Source organism: Solea senegalensis, linkage group LG10, assembly GCF_019176455.1.
Source record: "Solea senegalensis isolate Sse05_10M linkage group LG10, IFAPA_SoseM_1, whole genome shotgun sequence".
Classification (NCBI taxonomy): domain Eukaryota; kingdom Metazoa; phylum Chordata; class Actinopteri; order Pleuronectiformes; family Soleidae; genus Solea; species Solea senegalensis.
The window spans coordinates 9,912,138-9,932,764 of NC_058030.1; the positions used below are offsets into that span (position 1 = coordinate 9,912,138).

Below are 20,627 nucleotides of genomic sequence, written 5' to 3' on the forward strand. Positions count from 1 at the left end.
ATCTTATCTGATGTTACTTAACATGTCAGAATAAGATTTAAAAAGCCATTCAGAAATGTACAGTCGACACAATGTTTGCTTATAAACGGACTAAAGCTAATTGGTGTACAATTTTATATAGGAGACGTGCAGCACTTGAAGTTCACCTTCTACTTGAGTAAATAGCTCCTCCTATAGAGTGAAAATTAGTGCCAATTCATGGGGGGAGTTGATTAGTCAGTCTGACAAGAGGAGCGACTTAATCATGACTGACTGATTAGAGTTAGACTGTCGGTGCCACGTTTCAGAGACACTGGAGTGTGGAGGTTCGGTGAAGAGATTTGTACAAAAATCTGACAGTAAAACATGTGGACCAAAGTAAATGATCTACATGTGAAATGAGGAAAAAATTAAATCAAACCAAGCTTATTGCCCTGTTTTGTTCTGTCCTCTGCCTCTTGTTTGTTTTCCACCTGCTCAGCACTAATGGTCTCTCCTCTTCCGTCTGGTTCTCAGCGTGCTTTAAGGTGGAATGATGTGCAGCATGTATCAGTGTCAATGCGTTCATGTTGATCAAAGTATCTTCCCACACACAGTGTATAAAGATTTCATGTATCTGATGCAGACACATTTTCTGTCCACTGCCCTATTGCGCTTATTTTTCCCCGTCTCTGCTTGTGTTTGTCTCTCCCTTTGCTCTCACATACCTCCATATATTAATTTGTCACGCTATCTTTGCCTGCGTGATATTTCATTCTCTCTGTCTTTTGCTGTTTACACGTGTTAGTTTCATCTGCTTCCCACGGTGTTTTTTTCTTTCTCTCTCTTTCTGCTTTGCTTCCCTTCATGCCCGCCTCTTGCTTTCTGTTTTCTGTTTTGCTCAATTCCTCTCCGTTCTGTCACGGTCTCCCCTCTGTCTGTCTTTCACACTGTGGCGTCTTTGCCGTCTTAATGTTTTTTGCTGCTCAGCAGAGGTCCACACAGTTATGGGGGTTAAGTGTTCGTAAAGCCAATGGTGAGATGAGCTGTATAAAAGCGCTGAGCCTATAGGCGTGATGTATGACACCCTACGTGACTGATATGGTAAAGATACTGCATCCTACTGCAAGGACACATTCCTCAGTGTGTGTGTGTGTGTGTGTGCGTGCTCACGCAAGTTGTAAAATAGCAATGAAATCTCAATGCCAATCCTCTGTCCTTTGCTGCTGCATTGGTAGAACCAGTGCTGTTGTGTGTGTTTGTTTGTATGTGTATTGGCCTTGCCACCAGTTTAACAACCCCCCCAAACACACACACTACAGTTGCCATGGGAACACACCAAGAGCCTCCATCATGTGTCCGTGCCTGTGACCACAATTAAATAACAGCTCACAAGCTCTGGCCTTGTGTTAATGTGTCTATGTATATTTTTTCTTAACTTAGCATTGGATCATGTTGCCAGTGTGTGGTGACGTGTTTGTCAGGCTCTGTCAGCTCTCATTAGAAGTCTTCTAATTCAGTCTTTTAGAGGGAGACTGTTGAAAGAGCCTGTTCTCTTCAAAGACGCAGGACTGGACGAAAATGTCAACCTTTTTGTCGTGAAGGAATTTGAGCGCTGTATTTTCACCTCCCAGCACATCACACACAGAACACTGACTTTTAGTGTTTAAAGCTGCAATTATGTTTTTTGTGCCAAAGCATTTAAATAAATACACGCAATATGTTCACATTTACAAAGTCCTTGGTAGTGAGTGCCTTTTGAACAGAAATGTATGGTGGCCAGGATAAGCTGCACATTGTTTTGAAAGATATGGTAATTCAGCAATGCAGAATCATAGATTGGGATATTGCAAGTGGTTCCAGGGCTGTGCAATTAATCAAAACTTGTGTTTAAATTGTGATTATGGCCCCAAAAACAAAATAATCGAAAACAAAACGATTATTACGAATCAGGGGCTTTTACTCTGAAAATAACGCTTTTGATGTTGTAATGGTGTCTGACTTCCTGTCCGGCTCGTCATCCAGCACACATAGGACAGAGGCATTCAGTGAAAGATGAAAAGATACTATGTACAATACTTTACAGTTCTTTTAAGGTTCATTCAAAATTGAATGTTTAAACCCCCTTTTTTCACGTGCAATAAATTCCAATTCAAGTTCAAGTCATGAGTAATTGTTTGAAATCATTTCAATTTTGACCCATAATCAAGCAGCCCTATGTGGTTGTATTTCGCCAAATAAACTGAAATCATTTGCTCTTTTCCCCAGACTATTAAAAAGTTATCAGCATCAGTGAGTTTGTGTATCAAGCTGCATTTGCGACACACTTAATGTGTTGCCTAGAGTTAAAGTTTTTTTTTCCCCTAGTTTCTCTTTTTGTTTGTGTACAATGTTCCCAAAACACGTCACATGGTAGTGGCCCAGTTTGACGGGATCCACCCAAGACTGAGATGTTAGAAACATGTTCCCAAAACTCACCACAAATAGCCATGTGTGCCATGGCTATGGCCTAACTGATCCCTCATTGTAAGTCACTCTGGAGGAGGGTGCCAGCTAAATGTTTAAAATGCAGCCAGGCCTGAAGAAAAAGGCGGCCTTTGCTCTGCAGCCTATTTAACATTTTACCTCTCCTGGGCTCGGTTCCATTTCAGACAAAAACAAGGAAGTGGAACAGGAAAAGTGAACCCTGAAAAGCTGATCAAGTCTAATCTAAGCATCTGTTTGTCATGGTAGATATTACTATATCAGCATCATTAATCATACGGGCCTGCCCTGCATACCCCCTCCCAAGGTTCCTTTTGTTTTTACTGTGCACTGCAAGACTGAGAAGTTGTTTGTTTCTCCGTCTGATGTTGGATGGTGTCCATTTTATGTGCTGATACAGGTCTGAGGTGATGGGTGGGTGTGGATTAGTTCAACCTGTTTTTCAGTTTATTATTAAAATTGACACCAGCTAAAGTGCTTTAATGAAGATACTTTGGTAGAATCTTTCATTATCTTAGAGATTAGGTTTCAATTTGAAGTTTGAGTCTGAGAATGATGTGCATTTATGTTTTTTAGTGCTTGATACTAAGACCTTAGTGGCCTGAGTTTAACTGATACTGACATAATAATAATGTAGTATCACAGTGTCTTAATTTCATTAAGACACTGTTATGATCACAGATCTGGTGATCGTTTGTGATTGTGACCCTGCACAGGTCAGACATGAATAGTTTTTGAGGGTGTCAAAAATGAAGACGGGCTTGTTGTGTGACTAAAACAAAAAGCAAGACCAAAGTAGAATAAATAAATAAATAAAGTATTAAAGTGTGTTTTATGAGAGCTCTTCATCTTCAGAAAAGGCTGCTAGATATCATTTAGGCGGGTTTTGTTGATGAGCCTTAATCTTTATTCTGATTTAAGCTTTAACCCTTGGTGCTCACACAGCTCTGATCTGTGCCACTGTGCACCCATGGTAAATTGGTGTGGGAATACTACCCAACTCCGGCGATTTTAAACATTTTGAGGACCTTTTTCTCAGGTGTGTTTATATAGTTGGTGAAAATGAAAAAAAGGACATAGGGATATCTATATTGCACTTTGTATATACTGTATGTTTTAACATAGTAATGGAAAAAAGCAGCCGAAAAACTTTTCTCTGTAGCAAAGACCTTTCTGACACAACATGATCAGATCAGCAGATTTAAAAGCTTCTCATGAAGTCAGTACTGGATAATTAATGATGCCAGTCAGCTGCACAAACCTTAATTTATGCTTTTAATATTATTCAGCTGCACTTAAAGCTCTGTCAACACTTGCCCTCGCTTTGAGTCACAGTGGGAAGTAATAAAATATGTGAAAGAAAATTGTTTGAGTCGGGATCTGAATTCGGATCTCCTGGAAATACCTGACCTACCTGAGTTTACCTGACCTTTATTCCTCTCTCTGCTTTTATTTGTTCACAGGCCTGAGACCCAGCAGAAAGCCCCAGTGAGCTCTCCTCCTCCCCCGCCGCCCCCTCCGCCTCCGCCTGAGCCGACAGGGCCTCCAGAGCCGGAAGAGGAGATCCTGGGCTCCGACGATGAGGAGCAGGAGGACCCCGCAGACTACTGCAAAGGTCAGAAAGACACACAGACCACGCACACTGAGGTCATTCTGTTCCAACCCATAACTTCCACTGTCTTCATCTGCTGTCACAGAGCTCAACAATGGCCACCCTGTCCCCCAGTGTCTCCCCCCTCTGTATTTTCTCCATGTTCTCATGGTATTTGCAGCAGTGCCACTGTAGACATCAGTGGGAGGCACTGCATTTCAAGGTTGTTTTTTGTGTTGTTGTTTGAAAGGAATGATGGTCTAGTTTCCTGCAGACACTCAGAATGTCCACGCTAAGAGGTTCAGTTAATCATAACAAAGTGCAGCACACTGTAAATATGCCATTGTGTCACTTTTTTCCTGATGTCTTTTATCTAATAAACATTAAAGCAGAAAGAAAACAGCAACTGCCTGTTGGACACATTTTTTTATGTTCTTTTAGTTGGTTAGTTAGTTCTTTTAGTAACAGTAGCAGTGATTTTTGCTTTATATGGAAATTGGCCTGCCCACACTTGTGGTGTGTCTGTACTGTTTGATTTGAGACAACACACACTTTGCAAAGATTGTTCAATAAAATACACCAACAACCATGTAACCCTTTGAAGCTGTCTCTCTCTGCCAGCTGGCAGTGCCACTGAGCCAAGAAGAAAAGAAATAAATATATATAGAGATATACACATTATTACATTATATAAAAAGACAGCACAATAAAACAAGGCTTAAAAGTGAATGTTCTGTGTTCTGTTATATATCATCAACATAATGATGATATATAACATGTACAAATAAATAACAGACATGTGAACTAAAAAACAGTGAATTAACAGCCCTGATACTATAAACATTCACTGTGCCACAGCTACAGTGTCAATCTTATACACTTAACATTACATCATGAACAAAACATCCTGCACGCTGGTCCTCCTCGGCACAACAGTTTATTAAATCAACACCACGCACCATGGACACATACAGTATGTTTCGAGCCCATCACAGGGCCAACATACAGAGACAAACATTTATTAACGCTGTACGAGATGCTGCAGATGTTTGCGCTGTGCTTTCCCCCTGCTTCCTGCTTCCTTTTCTCTACTATTGTAAAACACCTTTCCTCTCCTACGGTCACATTTCAGCTTGTTTGACCTCTCTCTCCCACTCCGGGGCTCTCCTCCTGCTTTTTGCTCACTCATAAATTTCACGCCATTGCTTGGTTATCTGTTACAGTTGCCTGTGACCTTCATCTTCTATCTCTCTCCCACTCTCTCTCTCTTTCTCTGTTATCTCTCCCAGGAGGGTACCATCCAGTGAAGATTGGGGATTTGTTCAATGGGAGGTACCATGTGATCAGGAAGTTGGGGTGGGGCCACTTCTCCACCGTATGGCTATGCTGGGACATACAGTGAGTCTCTCTCTGTCTCTCTCTCTCACACACAGACACACACAGAAACACACAGGCACACACATACATGCTCTCACACACAGGTTCGTTCAGCTGTTCTTCTTAGGACACTGCATTGATTTTCATTTATTTGGACAGCCGAGACAAAGCATTAATGAGGGGTTGTGCCTCATTAAGACTAGGTTTTGACCTCCCATGAGGACTACAGGTTCTGACAAAATAACTGTTAATGCCAGAAAAGCTCTTAAAAAGGTTGTAAATACAGTACACACACACACACACAACCACACAAAAAAACATATAGGCTATATACTGAGACATTTACCACATCAAGATCCAAAAAGCTGTGTTTTTTGCTCTCATAGACGACACACAACATCAAACAGACCACACACACACACACACACACACACACACACACACACACTCCACATGTGCACCTGTTGACAGAATCTGGTACATCACTATGACAACAGTTGCAGCCAACACTGCTGGCACCAGAACTATCCATTTGCACTATAATGTTGTTTCTGCGTTCACAAGGCAACCAAGGTGGATGGATGACAGTATCATCATCCCAGTGTCACCTTTCACTCACACACACACGCACACGCACACACACACAGAGTCACACCTTCTCACTCATACACACACAAACTAATTTACTCATTCATTCACTGGTGTTAATTACACTAATGGTGGTTAGATTCAAGTGAGATGGAGTTGCATTACCTTACGCACACTGTACATGGTTAATTTAATTGTGTCAATCTTAAGGCTCGAGAAAATAAGAAAAATAAATAAGGAAATTATTGTCATTATTGAATAATTGCTGTTGTGTTAGTGTGTAAATTGTACAGATGCACAGAGATAATGGCAAAACATTTGATCATCTGAAAAGAAGTCACAAAACTCAGCCATTTGCAAATGGTCAAGATTCAAGCACATAACATGGATGTTGTATCGCATAGGATTATCGTTTGTGAGAACCCATAAAGGCATAAGAAATAATAATGTTAATTTCAAAATAAATGAAATAAACGCATCTTCTCTGGTTATTAAGAGGTTCTCAATAGCGTATACAACTTATAGACAAAAGCAGTGTGTCACTGGATTCCCTAATGTTGACATTTGTCTGTATCACTGTAAAATGCCACATAACTCATGCATTAGCATTAGCTCAGCTGTTGGCCAGACTTTGTTCAGGTGCTATTTTCTATCACATTAACACATTTGGACACACAGTTTGTTAAAACCATAACTGGCTTTCACAATGTGTTTCTTTGTTATTCACTATGAAATCTGGATAATAAAATAAATGTGTGTTTGTGTGTGTAATTACAGAGTGAAGAACTTTGTGGCGATGAAGGTAGTGAAGAGTGCGCAGCATTACACAGAAACGGCCCTGGATGAGATCAAACTGCTGCGATGTGTGAGTTTGACATGTTGGTTGTTGTTGATGTCTTACGTCTGTTTTTACCTCCTTTCATTTTTTACATTTTTAACCCTTCCATAATCTCGTCCCTCCGTTTCCTTACCTTCTTCACCATCTCCGTTCTATTTTGGCCCCTTGCCTCTCTCTCTGTTAACAAGAAAAAACAAAGAAACCCTGGTCACTTATCATACGTGATGGAAGCAGAGGACACTAATCTGAGAATCAAATTTTCTTCCATCTCCTGTTCTCAATCCTTCTCTTTAAGTTAACTCTGTTCTTGTCTTTTCTCAACTTTTCTCTTCATCTCATTGATCTTTCAGGTGAGAGAGAGTGACCCCAATGACCCCAACAAGGACATGGTAGTCCAGCTGATAGATGACTTCAAGATCTCTGGCGTCAACGGCATACGTATCCTGATTATGAGTGTGTGTGTTTGTCTGTGTGTGTCTGTCTGTGTGTGTGTGTATGAGTGATAGAGATTTGATGATGTGAGTCCTTGACTCTCCATCCCAGATGTGTGTATGGTGTTTGAGGTGTTGGGTCACCACCTGCTGAAGTGGATCATTAAATCTAACTACCAAGGTCTGCCACTGCCATGTGTCAAGAGCATTATCAGACAGGTAAGGACACATACACGCACACACACACACACACACACACACACACACACACACACACAAACATAATCCCAATTCTAACCCTAACCCTAAAACCAGGTATTAACCCCCAAAAAGCCCTTTCAAGATGTGAGGACCAGCCAAAATGTCCTCACTCCATATGGTTTATACCAGGGGTCTGCAACACTGCGGCTCCAAAGACACATGTAGCTCTTCAGCCCCTCTGCAGTGGATCCTAGTAGTTTTCAAAGATAGATTAAAGTGTGTCACATCCAATGTTTACGTCAAACACAATATTAAAAAAGCCAAACTCGACAAACTCGAAGTACACATCCTGTCCATCTTTGGATCCACATGCCTGTTTATGCCAGGCAACTACATTCAATCCAAATATTGCTTCATTTATTTCAAAGTGGGGTCCTTTTAATTTAATTTAATTTGCCACAAACAATGGAAGGACGAGGTCTACATAATTGTGTAGCCCTAACCCATGTGTTTTATTTTTATAGCAAACAGCAATGGGACATCAACAGTTTTATTTTTGATCATTATTATTTAAATATATATAGTGTATCTGTATCTATATATAGTGTATCTTTACGTATTATTATCGTCATTTTATGGGACAAATAGGTTTTGTGGCTCCAGATTAATTTTATTTAGGTGGAGAGGGGACAAATCTTTTCATCCTAAAGACTAAAGTGCACACTTCTCTTCTCAGGACACTGCATTGACTTTCATTCATTTGGACAGTCTAGACAAAGGATTATCCCTAACCTTAACCTAGCCACAATTTCATAGCGGCTGAGTCTCTGCAGTAAAGAGTGAGCAAACAGGCTTTCATGACATTGCACTTTTCATTATAATAGTTTCACCAGAGTGATTAAGCGGATATTTACTGACAGGATTTTATAAAATATTGTTTTTATGTCTAAATACTGCTGATATGAAGAGATAAAGAAGTAAAGAAATAAAATATGGGACAGACTCACAGCACCAAAGAGTGCGGCCAATGTTTTGACACTGATGCATTAAACCATGGTTTTGTGTGCTGTTCTTCTCTTCCCTTCAGTCTCAAGACTAAAAACAACTAAGAAAAAGTTAGGAAAACAGAAACACCCTTTCCCCTCTGCTCCTCTGACAATGAGGGAAGGAATGAAAGGGAGAGAGAGAGAGCGGGAATAAGAACTGAACTAAGAAACAGGCTGCGTCTGGATTTTAAGATCAAGAGTGAATGAGTGGGATTTTCAGTTATAAAAATGTTTTTATTCTTTTCATATGAATCTGTTTAGGTACTGCAGGGTCTGGACTACCTCCACACAAAGTGTAAAATCATCCACACGGACATAAAGCCTGAGAATATCCTGATGTGTGTAGATGATGCGTTTGTCCGACGCATGGCCATGGAGGCCACTGAGTGGCAGAAAGCCGGCGCCCCGCCACCGTCTGGATCAGCGGGTAGGAACACGTCAACCTTCATGTTTAATATTGTGCAAACTATTTTACTGCAAAAGGCAATGAGGTTTGGTGCACTAGTAAATATTCATATGATAAATTATAGAATATAAGGGTTTACAGGTATTTGGTTTGTGTGCTACCTTATTCCACTTTTGAAATGTGTTGAATTGTATGCTTCTGTACCGCTGTAACAGACTGTAACAGCTGTTTTTTTTCGGGGACGTCCATCCCATTCTTGTAAACACAGTATCTTAAAGTCTGGAGGGAAATGTACACTTGAAGTTAAGGATGGGTTGTGATTAGATTTTGATGGGAAAATGTCATTGACCTCACAAACATTTTTTCCTCCTGAATGCTTTATCTTAAGAATGCTTGAAAGAAATACTTGAAGAAATATCTTAGATTTTGGTGGTCAAAGGTCAAGGTCACAGTGGCTTCACAAAACATGTTTTTGGCCTCTTAAACATTTATTGTCTTTAAGCCGACATGTGGATGCTATATGAGCCTGGAAACACATTTGGAGGAATGAATCTATTAGTCATAAAATGTGCCAGTGATAATTCTAATCCAGGTTATTGGATGAATGCTGGCAGCAGCGTAGATCCACAGACACCCAGTTTGTGTATCGTTTATAACTGTAGCTTTTTCACCTCAATTTCCTTTTTTGAGTTTAAAGTGGAGGCTTATAATGCGTGCAATGGTTGGTAAATCACATTCCTGATTTAAAGTCAATATTTATAAGATGGCATCTCCAATAGTGCGATTATTTTTTGGCACAGTAAAGAAAAGGAATCACACTGAAGCCTTTCATGTCTCCTCAGCTGCTCGCCCTTTTTTTACTACACACAGACACACACAATTTTTCATCTATTGTCTCCACTTCTTGCAAAACAGTCTTGATGAACTCGACTTGAACTCTTTTCCCTTGGTGACCCATCACCAGCCCCCAACTCCCCCGTAAGTTGACAGTTGCTCGCTTCAGCCAGTGGAGTCTTTTTGAGCCTTGGGTAATAACTAATTATACTGCTTACATTTACACGCACATCAAGTCAGACCCAGAACAGTCACCTATCAAAACAAAAGTATTTTCAGTGACAGAGGAGTTGAAATAAATAAAATGTCACTGGTGTTAGAGCAGACAAGTGGTTCAAAGTCTGTGGGTATTTGGGATGCATTGGCAACACCATCATTTATGTTTTGTTACTTAGTTGAAAAGGAGTCAGTTACTGTATCTGTGATCACACTGTACATACCATATATGATTTGACACAACTCAGTTTTAATGAACTGAAGAACTGAATCCTGATGAACTGTCAGGATTTATATAAATCACATTATACATCCTCCTCATTCATGAACACAGCAGACCAGGTTCAGCTTCACAGCCAAACAGCACACGGATCATTTGCATAATATGTGTGATGATTGTTTGCGAATATGTTTGGGAAAGGACAGTAGTTATTCCCAGAGTGTGGGTCTGGACCCACAGATGTGTTGTGGGAGATTTATTTTGAGATGCTAAATTAATTTTCAGCTTTTTACTATTTACTTATTAAGTAGCATGTAAGACATTCATTTGGGATTAATTAATCTCTTGGAAATTGCTTATTTATGTACACATAATATATAAGGTGTTACAGAAATGGCAGTAGAAATAGAGATGTTCCAGTATGCACATTTACAGTATGCTCTTGTCACCATATACATTTGGGAAACACTGCTTTGTAGAAACTGCATTTTCAAGTGTAAAACAAGTGAGGAGCAAATATGGCAGTGGGAGTGTGAAGATCCTGTCTCGTCTACAGATTCTGTATATATCAAGTCTCTAAATCATGATTTATCTTCCAGAAGAGAACGAGATTTGGATTCTGGTGTGAACTTGCGTTCTTGTGTGAACGGCCTCATGTTGGTGATACTTTGAAGCCACTAAAAGTTGCTGTTTTTCTTTCTGTCTGTCAGTTAGCACAGCGCCTCAGCTCAAACCGGTGAGTACAACAGATGTGAGTATGAAATGAGAGGAACACACACAAACATTCAAATATTAACACACAAACATAAAACACAGAGGGTGGAAATAAGGTTGACGTGTCCAGAGCGTTACACAGTGTTTGGTTTGATTGTTACAATTGAATGCCCCACTGTATTAAAAATAAAAGAAGTGAATTAGCAGTGTTCTCATTTAGTCAGTACTCAAACAAAGTAAATATTTGAACATAAACATTGAAGAAATAGTACTTAAGAGAATTTTAGACATACATTTATAATACGGTACAGCATCAAACTCTTAGTGTAGTATCTTTTTATGACCATATATGAAAATAACTACTATATAACACTACAGAGCCGAAAATATTATATCAACTGTTTTGTGTCTCATGACAATTGATTTAATTTCCTCAAATCAAGTGAGGTGTTTTTTTCTTAACTGCATTCTTTCTAATCAAATTAAAATATGAATGTGTTCATTGTGTTTATCACTATGAAACGATCTCATCAGGACTGGTTTGATTGCATATGATTGACAGTAGTCTGGGCGGCATGAAAACAAACAGCATCACATCTCTGATGCAGAGCGTGAGTCACATTTTCATAATTGGCAAATTCAGTCTGCCCACTCCACAGTAAGAGGAGCAAAAGCAAATATGTAAACATCTGAGGCAAAACAAGCAAACCTTTCCAACACTGACAGAACATCTGATTATGCACCGTGCCATTCAGAAGCAGGACCAAGTTATTTTCTGACACTAAAAAGGACATTTTAAAAGCACCCAGTTTTTTGCTGCACGGTTTTCTCTGAATAAGAAAGATATTTTGATACTGATAAATCACAACCCACAACACGATTCCATCACTTGAGTTTCTCCAACATTACATTTCCCTTTACCTCTGACTCTCCCTCTTTTCCTTCCCTCTCTCTCAGGTGGGTAAGATTTCAAAGAACAAGAAGAAGAAGCTGAAGAAGAAACAGAAGCGGCAGGCTGAGCTGCTGGAGAGGCGGATGCTGGAGATCGAGGCTTTAGAGAGGGAGGCCGAGAAGAAGGAGGAGAAAGACAAAGACGGGGAAGAAAAAGGGGCTCTTGAACACAACCCGCCTTCACCGCTTCAGCCGAAGCCACCGCCGATCGGCCCCAGCATTGCCCTGGGAGAGAGCGACGAGGACGATGACGATGAGGATGACGGGGAAGACGAGGAGGAGGAGGGAGGAGACCGGGAAAGGCCAGTCAGGCTGACTAATCATACATGTGAGTCAGTACTTGAACATTATAAATACAGCTGGTGACGTGAGAGATGGTAATTATTGTTCATCTATGATTAATCACATCGTGGGGAATCCCTCTGAAGGAAGGTGAGGTCCTTTGCTCAGCAGGAAAAGCACAGGTGTTACTGATCACATTAACAATGGCTCTGTTCACCTAATGCAAGCCGTCATCACCTGTAATTTTCTTGCTGTGACTTGTCAAAATGGCTGCTGTGCAATGGTCTTCTCTTCTCTTCTCTTCTCTTCTCTTCTCTTCTCTTCTCTTCTCTTCTCTTCTCCTCTCTTCGTGTGGTGACTAGTTTGTTGTTTTAACTTTGATGTATTTGCTCACTCTGTGTAAACTAAATGTAAAACTAAGCACTGGCTGAGCCTGCGGCTTTTAATTCAAGTGAAATCCGTGGTAAAGGAAATGTAAGAAGCATATTTAGGCTTGCTAGTTCTTTTTTTACTGTATTCAGGTCGCCAATCATAAAGATGTGTTCAAAAAAAATCAAAAATGTGCAGTCTGTCTGTCAATGAATAGGAGGTGGATTGGCTCCAACCACTCAGCCCACACTAGACCAACTGTGCAGGGGATGCTAGGCTGATTCACAAATAAAAACCCAACATAATGTCTCTCCGTCTCCCTCCTTCACCCACTGTCTCTCCACCTCCTGTCTCTTTCATTCTTGTATTCTCTCATCTGCCTCCACCACTTCTGTCTCTGCCTTCACTGTCTTTGATTTTGCACACATCTGCCATCTTCCATTCACTTCCTCTCCTGATGGTGTATGCTTCCCTCTCTCCACGTCAGGTGCAGCACCTCCCCAGGAGCAGATCGAGGTACCTCACATCACTGATGACGACCCTGAAGAGGAGGGGGAGGACGAAGACGAGGAGCCAACGCCTGTCGCTGAAAAAGAAACCCCCATTCCCCTCATCTCGGAGGAAGGTAGTGGGGAGTCAACTCAAGCAGAGGTACCGAAAGAGGAGAGGGAGGAGGAAGGATTGAACAGGACAGAGGGTGAGAATGCAGAAGAGGAGGAGAAGTTAGAAGAGGAGGAGGAGGAGGAGGATGACGAGGAGGACGACGAGGAGGAGGAGGAGGAAGAGGAGGAAGAGGAAGAAGAGAAAGAGGAGGAGAAAGAGACTGAAAAAGAGGAGACTAAGATAGAAGAGCCAAAGAGAGAAAGTAAAACAGAGGATGAGGCAGTGTTGGAACAGGAGGAGTCAAAGGAGCAGTGTGACGAGGATGAGGTGGAGAACGAGGAGGAGGACGAGGACGACGAGGAAGACGAGGATGAAGACACGACCGCTGAGCTCCTCACGGAGAGCACCTCTCCTGTCAAGCCTCACAACAACAAAGCGAACACAGCCAAAACCAACGGTCACGTGTTGTTGGGCTCTGAGGGACTGAAACCGAACCCCAATACTCCTCCACCCCCGTCTCCCACCCCAGAGCCTCTCCTCTGCCCCCTGGTGGAGTCAGAGCTCAGCTACACGGACAGGGAGTTCTCTCTCAGCTCTGGTTATGAGATGTACAACGGCGAGGTGGGCGAACGGAATGAACGGGGCCTGACCAACGGCTCCAGTGAGCGCCATCTGGGCATAGAGCCCATTTTCCCTGATTTACCCCTGGATCCTGAGCCGGAAAACCCAATATCCCCCGGGACCGGAGACATCGGAGCGGGACGTTCACCCAACAGCCCCACAGCTGACCGCAGTCGCACCGTGTCGTCCTCGAGCACAGGAGACACACCTAAAGGTGAGACAGTCTTGTATTCTACTGTACTGTGCTATACCTGAAATGTTCTTGTTATTTTCAGTTTAACTACTACAACTCACTGGTATTGCATTCATGTGTTTGATTTGCGTAATTTTTTTATATTCCTGTAATGTACGTAATCACACCTGATGATTATATTTTACACATATTGACAAATTTTAAGGCACAACTGAAGTCATTAATATGAAGTTTGTTACAAAGTGTTTATTTTCATAGTATTGTATTGTTGCACATGCGTATTTAATTTCATTGTAGACTTTTTATTCTTTAAAATGTCAATTTTTTATCTCATAAAAGTTATTGGTAATTGTTAATATGCAATAATCTATTTTTTTTTATCAAACAGTTTTTACGTTTAGTGTAATTTCTTTTCACATTGTATCTACCTGTGATGTATGCGGCCTTCTTTTCCAAGGTCTTCACTCTAATCAACATGAAATTCTAATCAACATGTTAATGGGCTTTTCTTTTTTTTTTTTAATAGACAAAGGAAATGAAAAACACTTTTTTTACTTAGATCTGAGATGAAGAAAATGATCAGCAGAGTATGAATAAACATCACTTAGTTTTTGGTTTCTTTATTCATCTCATGCATCCCAACTGCTTGGTAAAGTAATAACCCAGTAGCACAGTATTACAATCAGTGTGCATATATTCAGATTATTATTGTTGACTCAGTCATCCAGCCATAACTTTCATTTTATTATCATTTGTTTTTCGATCTCTTCTTATTCGTCCTATGTTTAATCCAGATTGAAATCAACACATTTGCTCAAACAAGTCTGTTTTCATTACACACCATAGTGTGACAATGACTCTTATGTGGCGTCACTGTTTTTGGTCGAATGCCTAATAGTACGTTAGAGAGAGTGTAAAGTATTTCTTTGTATTTACTCAAATGCATTAAATGCCTGTGCTCTCCCACTCTGCTCCCCCCCAGTCAAGGCCAGAGCTGCCGACCTCCTCATCAACCCACTGGACCCTCACAATGCTGAGTTTATTCGAGTCAAAATTGCTGATCTGGGAAATGCCTGCTGGGTGGTAAGACAGTGTCTTGATTTTAATCCGTTGGTAACTTAATTTGGTGCATTTCTTTTTAAATAGAAGTCATACACTACAGTGCCACCATGGAGTTATCCAGGATAAATGTTGAAATTCTAAACTACCACAAAACCCACTATAAAAGTTAGTTTTTCATGTTTTGCTTTTGTGTCAGATGTCAGATGATCTGTCTCAGCTGGAGGTTTTTGTGGGGAATTATTGACCCTCTTTCAAGTCCAGATATTTTAATAAAGAAGGAGCTGATGAAGATGAAGTTACAGTTACAAAGAGGAATCTGTGATTTCTTATTTCCCGGTTAATTTTCAGAGACAATAGAATTTTGTTGATTTACTTTTGCCAGTTTATTTTCATTGTAAATAAATAGTTCTACTTGTCCTCCCCTCTCCTCCCCTTTCACCCTCCTCTCCCCTCCAGCATAAGCACTTTACAGAGGACATCCAAACGAGACAGTATCGTGCCATTGAAGTCCTGATAGGAGCTGGTTACAGCACTCCTGCAGATATCTGGAGTACTGCCTGCATGGTGACGAGAATACACATTTTGAAGAAGATTTAAGATACATTTTACATTTACATCTATCTATTAAATATACCCACTCAGTAAGAATAGAATAGAATATGTATTTATTTAGTGTACTGTCACACTGTCATGCATTTCACATTCTATTCTATCTACCCTTTGAACAGCATTTAGTATGTTTATGCCTCTTGGGTAAAAACACATTTTCTGCATATTTGTCCAAAGATTGACTTGCACCGAGGGCAGCAGTTCAAAAAGAGAGTGTCCATGGTGGGATGTGTCATTGAATGTTATGTCCTGGGCTCTTTTGAGGAAGCAAAAATTGAAGGCACCTTATAACCATTGCTTCTCTTATAGGCATTTGAGCTTGCTACCGGAGATTATCTGTTTGAGCCTCACTCAGGAGAGGATTACTCCCGTGATGAGGGTGAGTACTATGCACACAATTTATTTCCCAATTATTGTAATCCAGAAAACTTTGGATTTTGACCATTTCCACAGAGGAATTACAGCTAAATGTTGTAGACTTGATCTATACATGGAATATTGATAAAAAACAAAATTGTAGTGAGGTAAAATGTGCAACATACAACATAGATGTGAAAGCAAAGTGTCTTGAATGTGTAATTAACTGAAAATGATTCCCCACTTTAATGGATTTCATATATTTTTATGTGAAATGTGTGTTTCTGCATTGTTAGGCCTCAATTAGCTCTTTTAAGATGCGGTAAATAACTGTTATTTAATGTGTGAATGAAGTGATGCATTTATCAGTGCATCTATTTCATTTATTCAATTTTAAAATTGGATCAAATCAGTAACATAACTGATTCTTATTGTATTTTAATTGGATAGAAATGGCCTTAAGTGAGCTTAGTTTTAATTAGCCATCCCTCTTCCCAACACCCCCCACCCCTCATCCACTGTCAACTGTAAATCCTGTTCTTAAATTCTGCTGTTATGCCTCCACTCATTTTCACTCTGCTGTACTTCTAAACCAAAACTGCTCAAATGTTATAGATACACAAAGAGCTGACACTAATCTTGCTGTTTTACTCTAATATCAAGACTTTTGTGAATGCAATTTGTCAGGTATTGTGTGAGAATATGTGTATCTATATTCTGGTCACACATATTCAAACATGAAACTCATATGTTCACATTCACAGAGTCCAGTCATTAACCTTATTTATTCTCTTCTGTTTTTTTAAAAAAATCAACACAAATCAAACTGCAGCCTCATCGTCTTGTACCTCTTCATCCTCACTCGTCTTTCATCTCAGCTCGTCCTGTTATGTTCTCACAGTTAACCTCATTTCACATTGTTTTGCACAGTCAATAAACCAGTGTTGGTTTTTGTCATGACATCCTGATTTTATAGACAAACCGATTTGGTCTCCTGCCACTGAGGCCACGTTAGGAATCTAGTTTTATGTTGCAGTTTATTAAATTGTTGCTTCTGAATTCCTGTCACTTTGGAGTCTAACGCTGAACATTTCATTTCATCACCTCTGCTGTGGAGGCACAGCTCACTAACACGATTTTTCTCCTCGACTGTCTGTGACTCTCTGTTTTCCCCCTTCTTCCTCTCTCTCTTTTCTCACCCTGTCACTTCCCTTCCCTGTTTCTTTTTTCTTTATAACATCCTTACATTTTACTTTCCCCTCTTCCCCTTGATTTGATTCCTCTCTTTCGTATCCTTATGCCCTTTCTTTATCCGTGTTTCCTTCCTTCCCTCTCTCCCCCCTTTTCCACCACACCCCCCTCTCTCCTCCGTAGACCACATAGCTCATATCATAGAGCTGCTGGGCTGTATTCCGAGGCACTTTGCACTCTCCGGAAAATATTCCCGGGAGTTCTTCAACAGAAGAGGTAGCGCTGGACAGAGAGCTGGTGGGACGGAGACACACAGATGTCTAAAATGGACACAAATGGACCCTAAAAGATAGCAGATACAAAATTCAAATGTGTTATATTGAATTTGATTTTAAAAAAAGAAGAAAAAAAGGATATACTGATTGAAATCCTCGACTTTTCAAGGTGTGGTTAATTAAAAAAGAAAAGTCCATGCAGTTTCTCCAAGGCAGCAGTGTGTTCCAGTCCCATACAGCCTGTTGTGTTCATGTCTGTGTGCATGCTGTAATGCTGAACCGTGCCTGTTCCTTCTGTGATGTATGTGGTGGTGGGCAGACCACATCGCTCTGATCATGGAGCTCCTTGGGAAGGTCCCACGCAAAGTGGTCGCTGCCGGAAGGTACAGCCGAGAGTTTTTCTCCAAGAAAGGTAAACGACTCAGCGATTGATGGTTGGTTGGTTAGGTGGAGGGTAGCCTTCGACCTTTTTGGAACAGCTCTAGGACCTAACAGTAGACACTGACAGAGGATGAGGTAGTGTTTTTGGTCTCGTAGTAGCAGTACACTCAGTCATTCTGAATCGAGGTATCACTTAAGTTGTCAGTCATAGAGAAAGTAACTATTATTGGCAAGAATTCATAACAACAATTCTCTTCAGACCTTCAGTGTAATGGTGTCATGATGTAAAGCAGTGTTTCTCAATCCTGGTACTGGGCACCCTGCATGCATTCCAGGTTTCCTTGCTCCAGCACAGCTTATTCAAATTTATGGGCCGTTATCAGGCTTCTGCAGAGCTTGTTGACGAGCTAATCATTTGAATCAGGTGTGTTGGAGCGAGGAAACTTCGAAAACATGCACAACAGTGGGTCCCAAGGACCAGGATTGAGAAACCCTGATGTAGAGCAAAGATCAAACTGTATCTATGAATATGGTTTAGCCCGAGGAAAATCTACATATTCACATATTTGCTACCAAAATGACACTTACACAAAATGAAAGTAAACCAGAAGTCACAATTTCCAAAACATGTCCCACAAAAAATGATAATCAACCACAATCACAAATGTGATTTAAATAAAAAAGGTTATTCAAGGATTTTATTTTTCACTAAGCAACATATGACTGTGTTAGCCTTACTTGGTTAAATTTATTATTGTATCACTTAGTTCAATTTAAATGTATATACTTAATTCAACAGCACCCCCTGCGACAATCCGATAAAGCAGTAGATAATGGATGGATGGATACTTAATTCATATGCTAATGTACTATTTTATATTAATAAACTGTAGGTAAGAGCCAAATAGCTTGCACTTGAAAACAGAGTGTAATATAGCATAATATTGCACTGTATAGTATAGTATATTATAAAGGCCATTTTCATGCATCATATACTACTGCTCTGTCACGTCCCTCAGCGCCACTTTACAGACGTACATTGTACCTATCTACGTCTGAAAGAGACGCACCAGGTGGCGCGTTTAGACGCTCAGAGCATCTGTACTGACTGTCCATCCACACTTTAATGTCTCTGAGCATAAAGACAGTACGATGCAGTCACTGACAGGGAAAAATTATACTCTAACCTGGATATTTATCCTTACCTTAACCTCAGTCCTATCCTGGTCCATAATCCTAACCTAATATTCTGACTTGTATTTTACTGCTGCTCTGAGTCTGAGTGTCTAAATGTGCCATCAGTAGGTCTACACTGGAGTTAGTTGAAAGCCTGATGTGTCTCTTTCAGATGAGGAAGGTTAACTTGTGCGTCTGCAAGGCGACACCAACAAGGGACGTGGAAGAGTGGCAGTATATACGCTGGATAAGAACAGGGTTATATCACATTGTATCACATCGTGTAGTACGTATTATTGCCCAATTCCGGAAGAAGTACTTAATCCCCATGGATTGTATAGTAAATTAGGATTAATAATTCACAATTTGTCGGTAGCCAAAAGTCAGCAAATGAAAGAAGTCAGCGTTGGAACTAACAGTAGGCAAATTAACAACAGCAATGAAAGTCAGAGTTAGAAGAGTCTTTCTCTAAAGTGTGAAGTATGTTACGCATGTAATCTTTGAACCTGGTAAGTGTTTGTGTTTGATTCAGCTGATAACACCTTCACCCTCATTTATTTATTTTTCCTTTCTCTCAATTTCCTTCCCATTCTGATAAATGTGCCATGAGATGTGAATATTCTGCCTTTGATTTGTTGGCACTTTATGTTGTCTTTATCTGAGGTCTGAGTCTGTTCATCTGGTCTGTCTTAGGAGATCAGAGGATGGGAAGACGATAAGACTGAAATGATGAGAAAGAATATGACGGAATGGTAGTGAAGGGTTTTTTTTATGAGAAGGCAGTAATGAATATCGTGGATCCAAACTGTCGTAATACCCCATAGAAGTAGAAGATGAAGACTTTCTCGCTTCTCTTGGCCGCTTCTGCTCTCTGCCATGCTGCCTTCACCAATGTAGTGTTAACGCGTTATTTTGATTTTTATTGACCTTTGTGGGAGGAAGTGGAGTAAATTCACTGATTGGAGACAAAACAATTGACCCACACATAGAATCAAATATAAATAACAATACAGTTGTATCCACTAATAAAAAATAGCTGCAAGGGTTTACGTCACTGTCAGAATCACTGTTAAATAATTGATTCCTGACCAATCTCTTCTACTGTACAGGAGAAAAAAAGGCTTAGTTAATGGTTTCTCTTCCCTATATTGTTCTCTTTAATCAGCACACAGGAAAGAGAAGTTCATTCGTTTTCTCTTCGCCGTCAGTCTCACCACTTCTCCTCCTCTTTCTGTCCACATCTTACCCTTTTCTTCGTCGTTTTCAGCTGAGAGTCTGCAGGTTTTCCTTCCCTCATTACAGCTCCTCACTGATTAGCTCAGCTCTGAGCAGAGGGAGGTTGAACTAATGAGTGAACTCAGCTGGTAGTGATTGGTTGTCTGCAGAATCATGGCGTTGTCCGCTCATCCAAATTACAAATAACATCGTTTTCTTACGTGCTTCTGTTGACCAGACTTTGAGAAATTTGCCTCATTGACTTCTGTCTCCAGGTCAACTTCTCTTGAGCAACTGTTTACTAAAGCAAACATTGGACACTGTAAAAGTCCACTAGAAAATTAGTCGTGGAATGAATGAATGAATTTGCCTATATTGCACTGCAGTGGTCGAAGAAAATGACTTCTCAAAGCCTCAGTAAATACATTCAAAGCAAGT

The 20,627-nt window shown here is 40.4% G+C and overlaps 1 protein-coding gene across 6 annotated transcripts in view; it reads left to right on the plus strand.

Annotated features, from left to right (window-relative positions):
• The window catches only part of srpk2 (SRSF protein kinase 2), a 54,750-nt gene that overhangs the window by 31,451 nt on the left and 2,672 nt on the right, over nt 1-20,627 (plus strand). For 3 of the 6 annotated variants that reach the window (XM_044036359.1, XM_044036361.1, XM_044036362.1), the window contains 14 exons: nt 3,906-4,057; nt 5,323-5,431; nt 6,776-6,863; nt 7,187-7,274; nt 7,380-7,486; nt 8,776-8,941; nt 10,901-10,941; nt 11,862-12,183; nt 12,994-13,944; nt 14,906-15,006; nt 15,442-15,549; nt 15,904-15,973; nt 17,326-17,418; nt 17,737-17,829. In XM_044036359.1, coding sequence (XP_043892294.1) covers nt 3,906-4,057; nt 5,323-5,431; nt 6,776-6,863; nt 7,187-7,274; nt 7,380-7,486; nt 8,776-8,941; nt 10,901-10,941; nt 11,862-12,183; nt 12,994-13,944; nt 14,906-15,006; nt 15,442-15,549; nt 15,904-15,973; nt 17,326-17,418; nt 17,737-17,829 — 2,489 coding nt within the window. The other 3 variants (XM_044036365.1, XM_044036364.1, XM_044036363.1) reach the window with 3 other exon arrangements.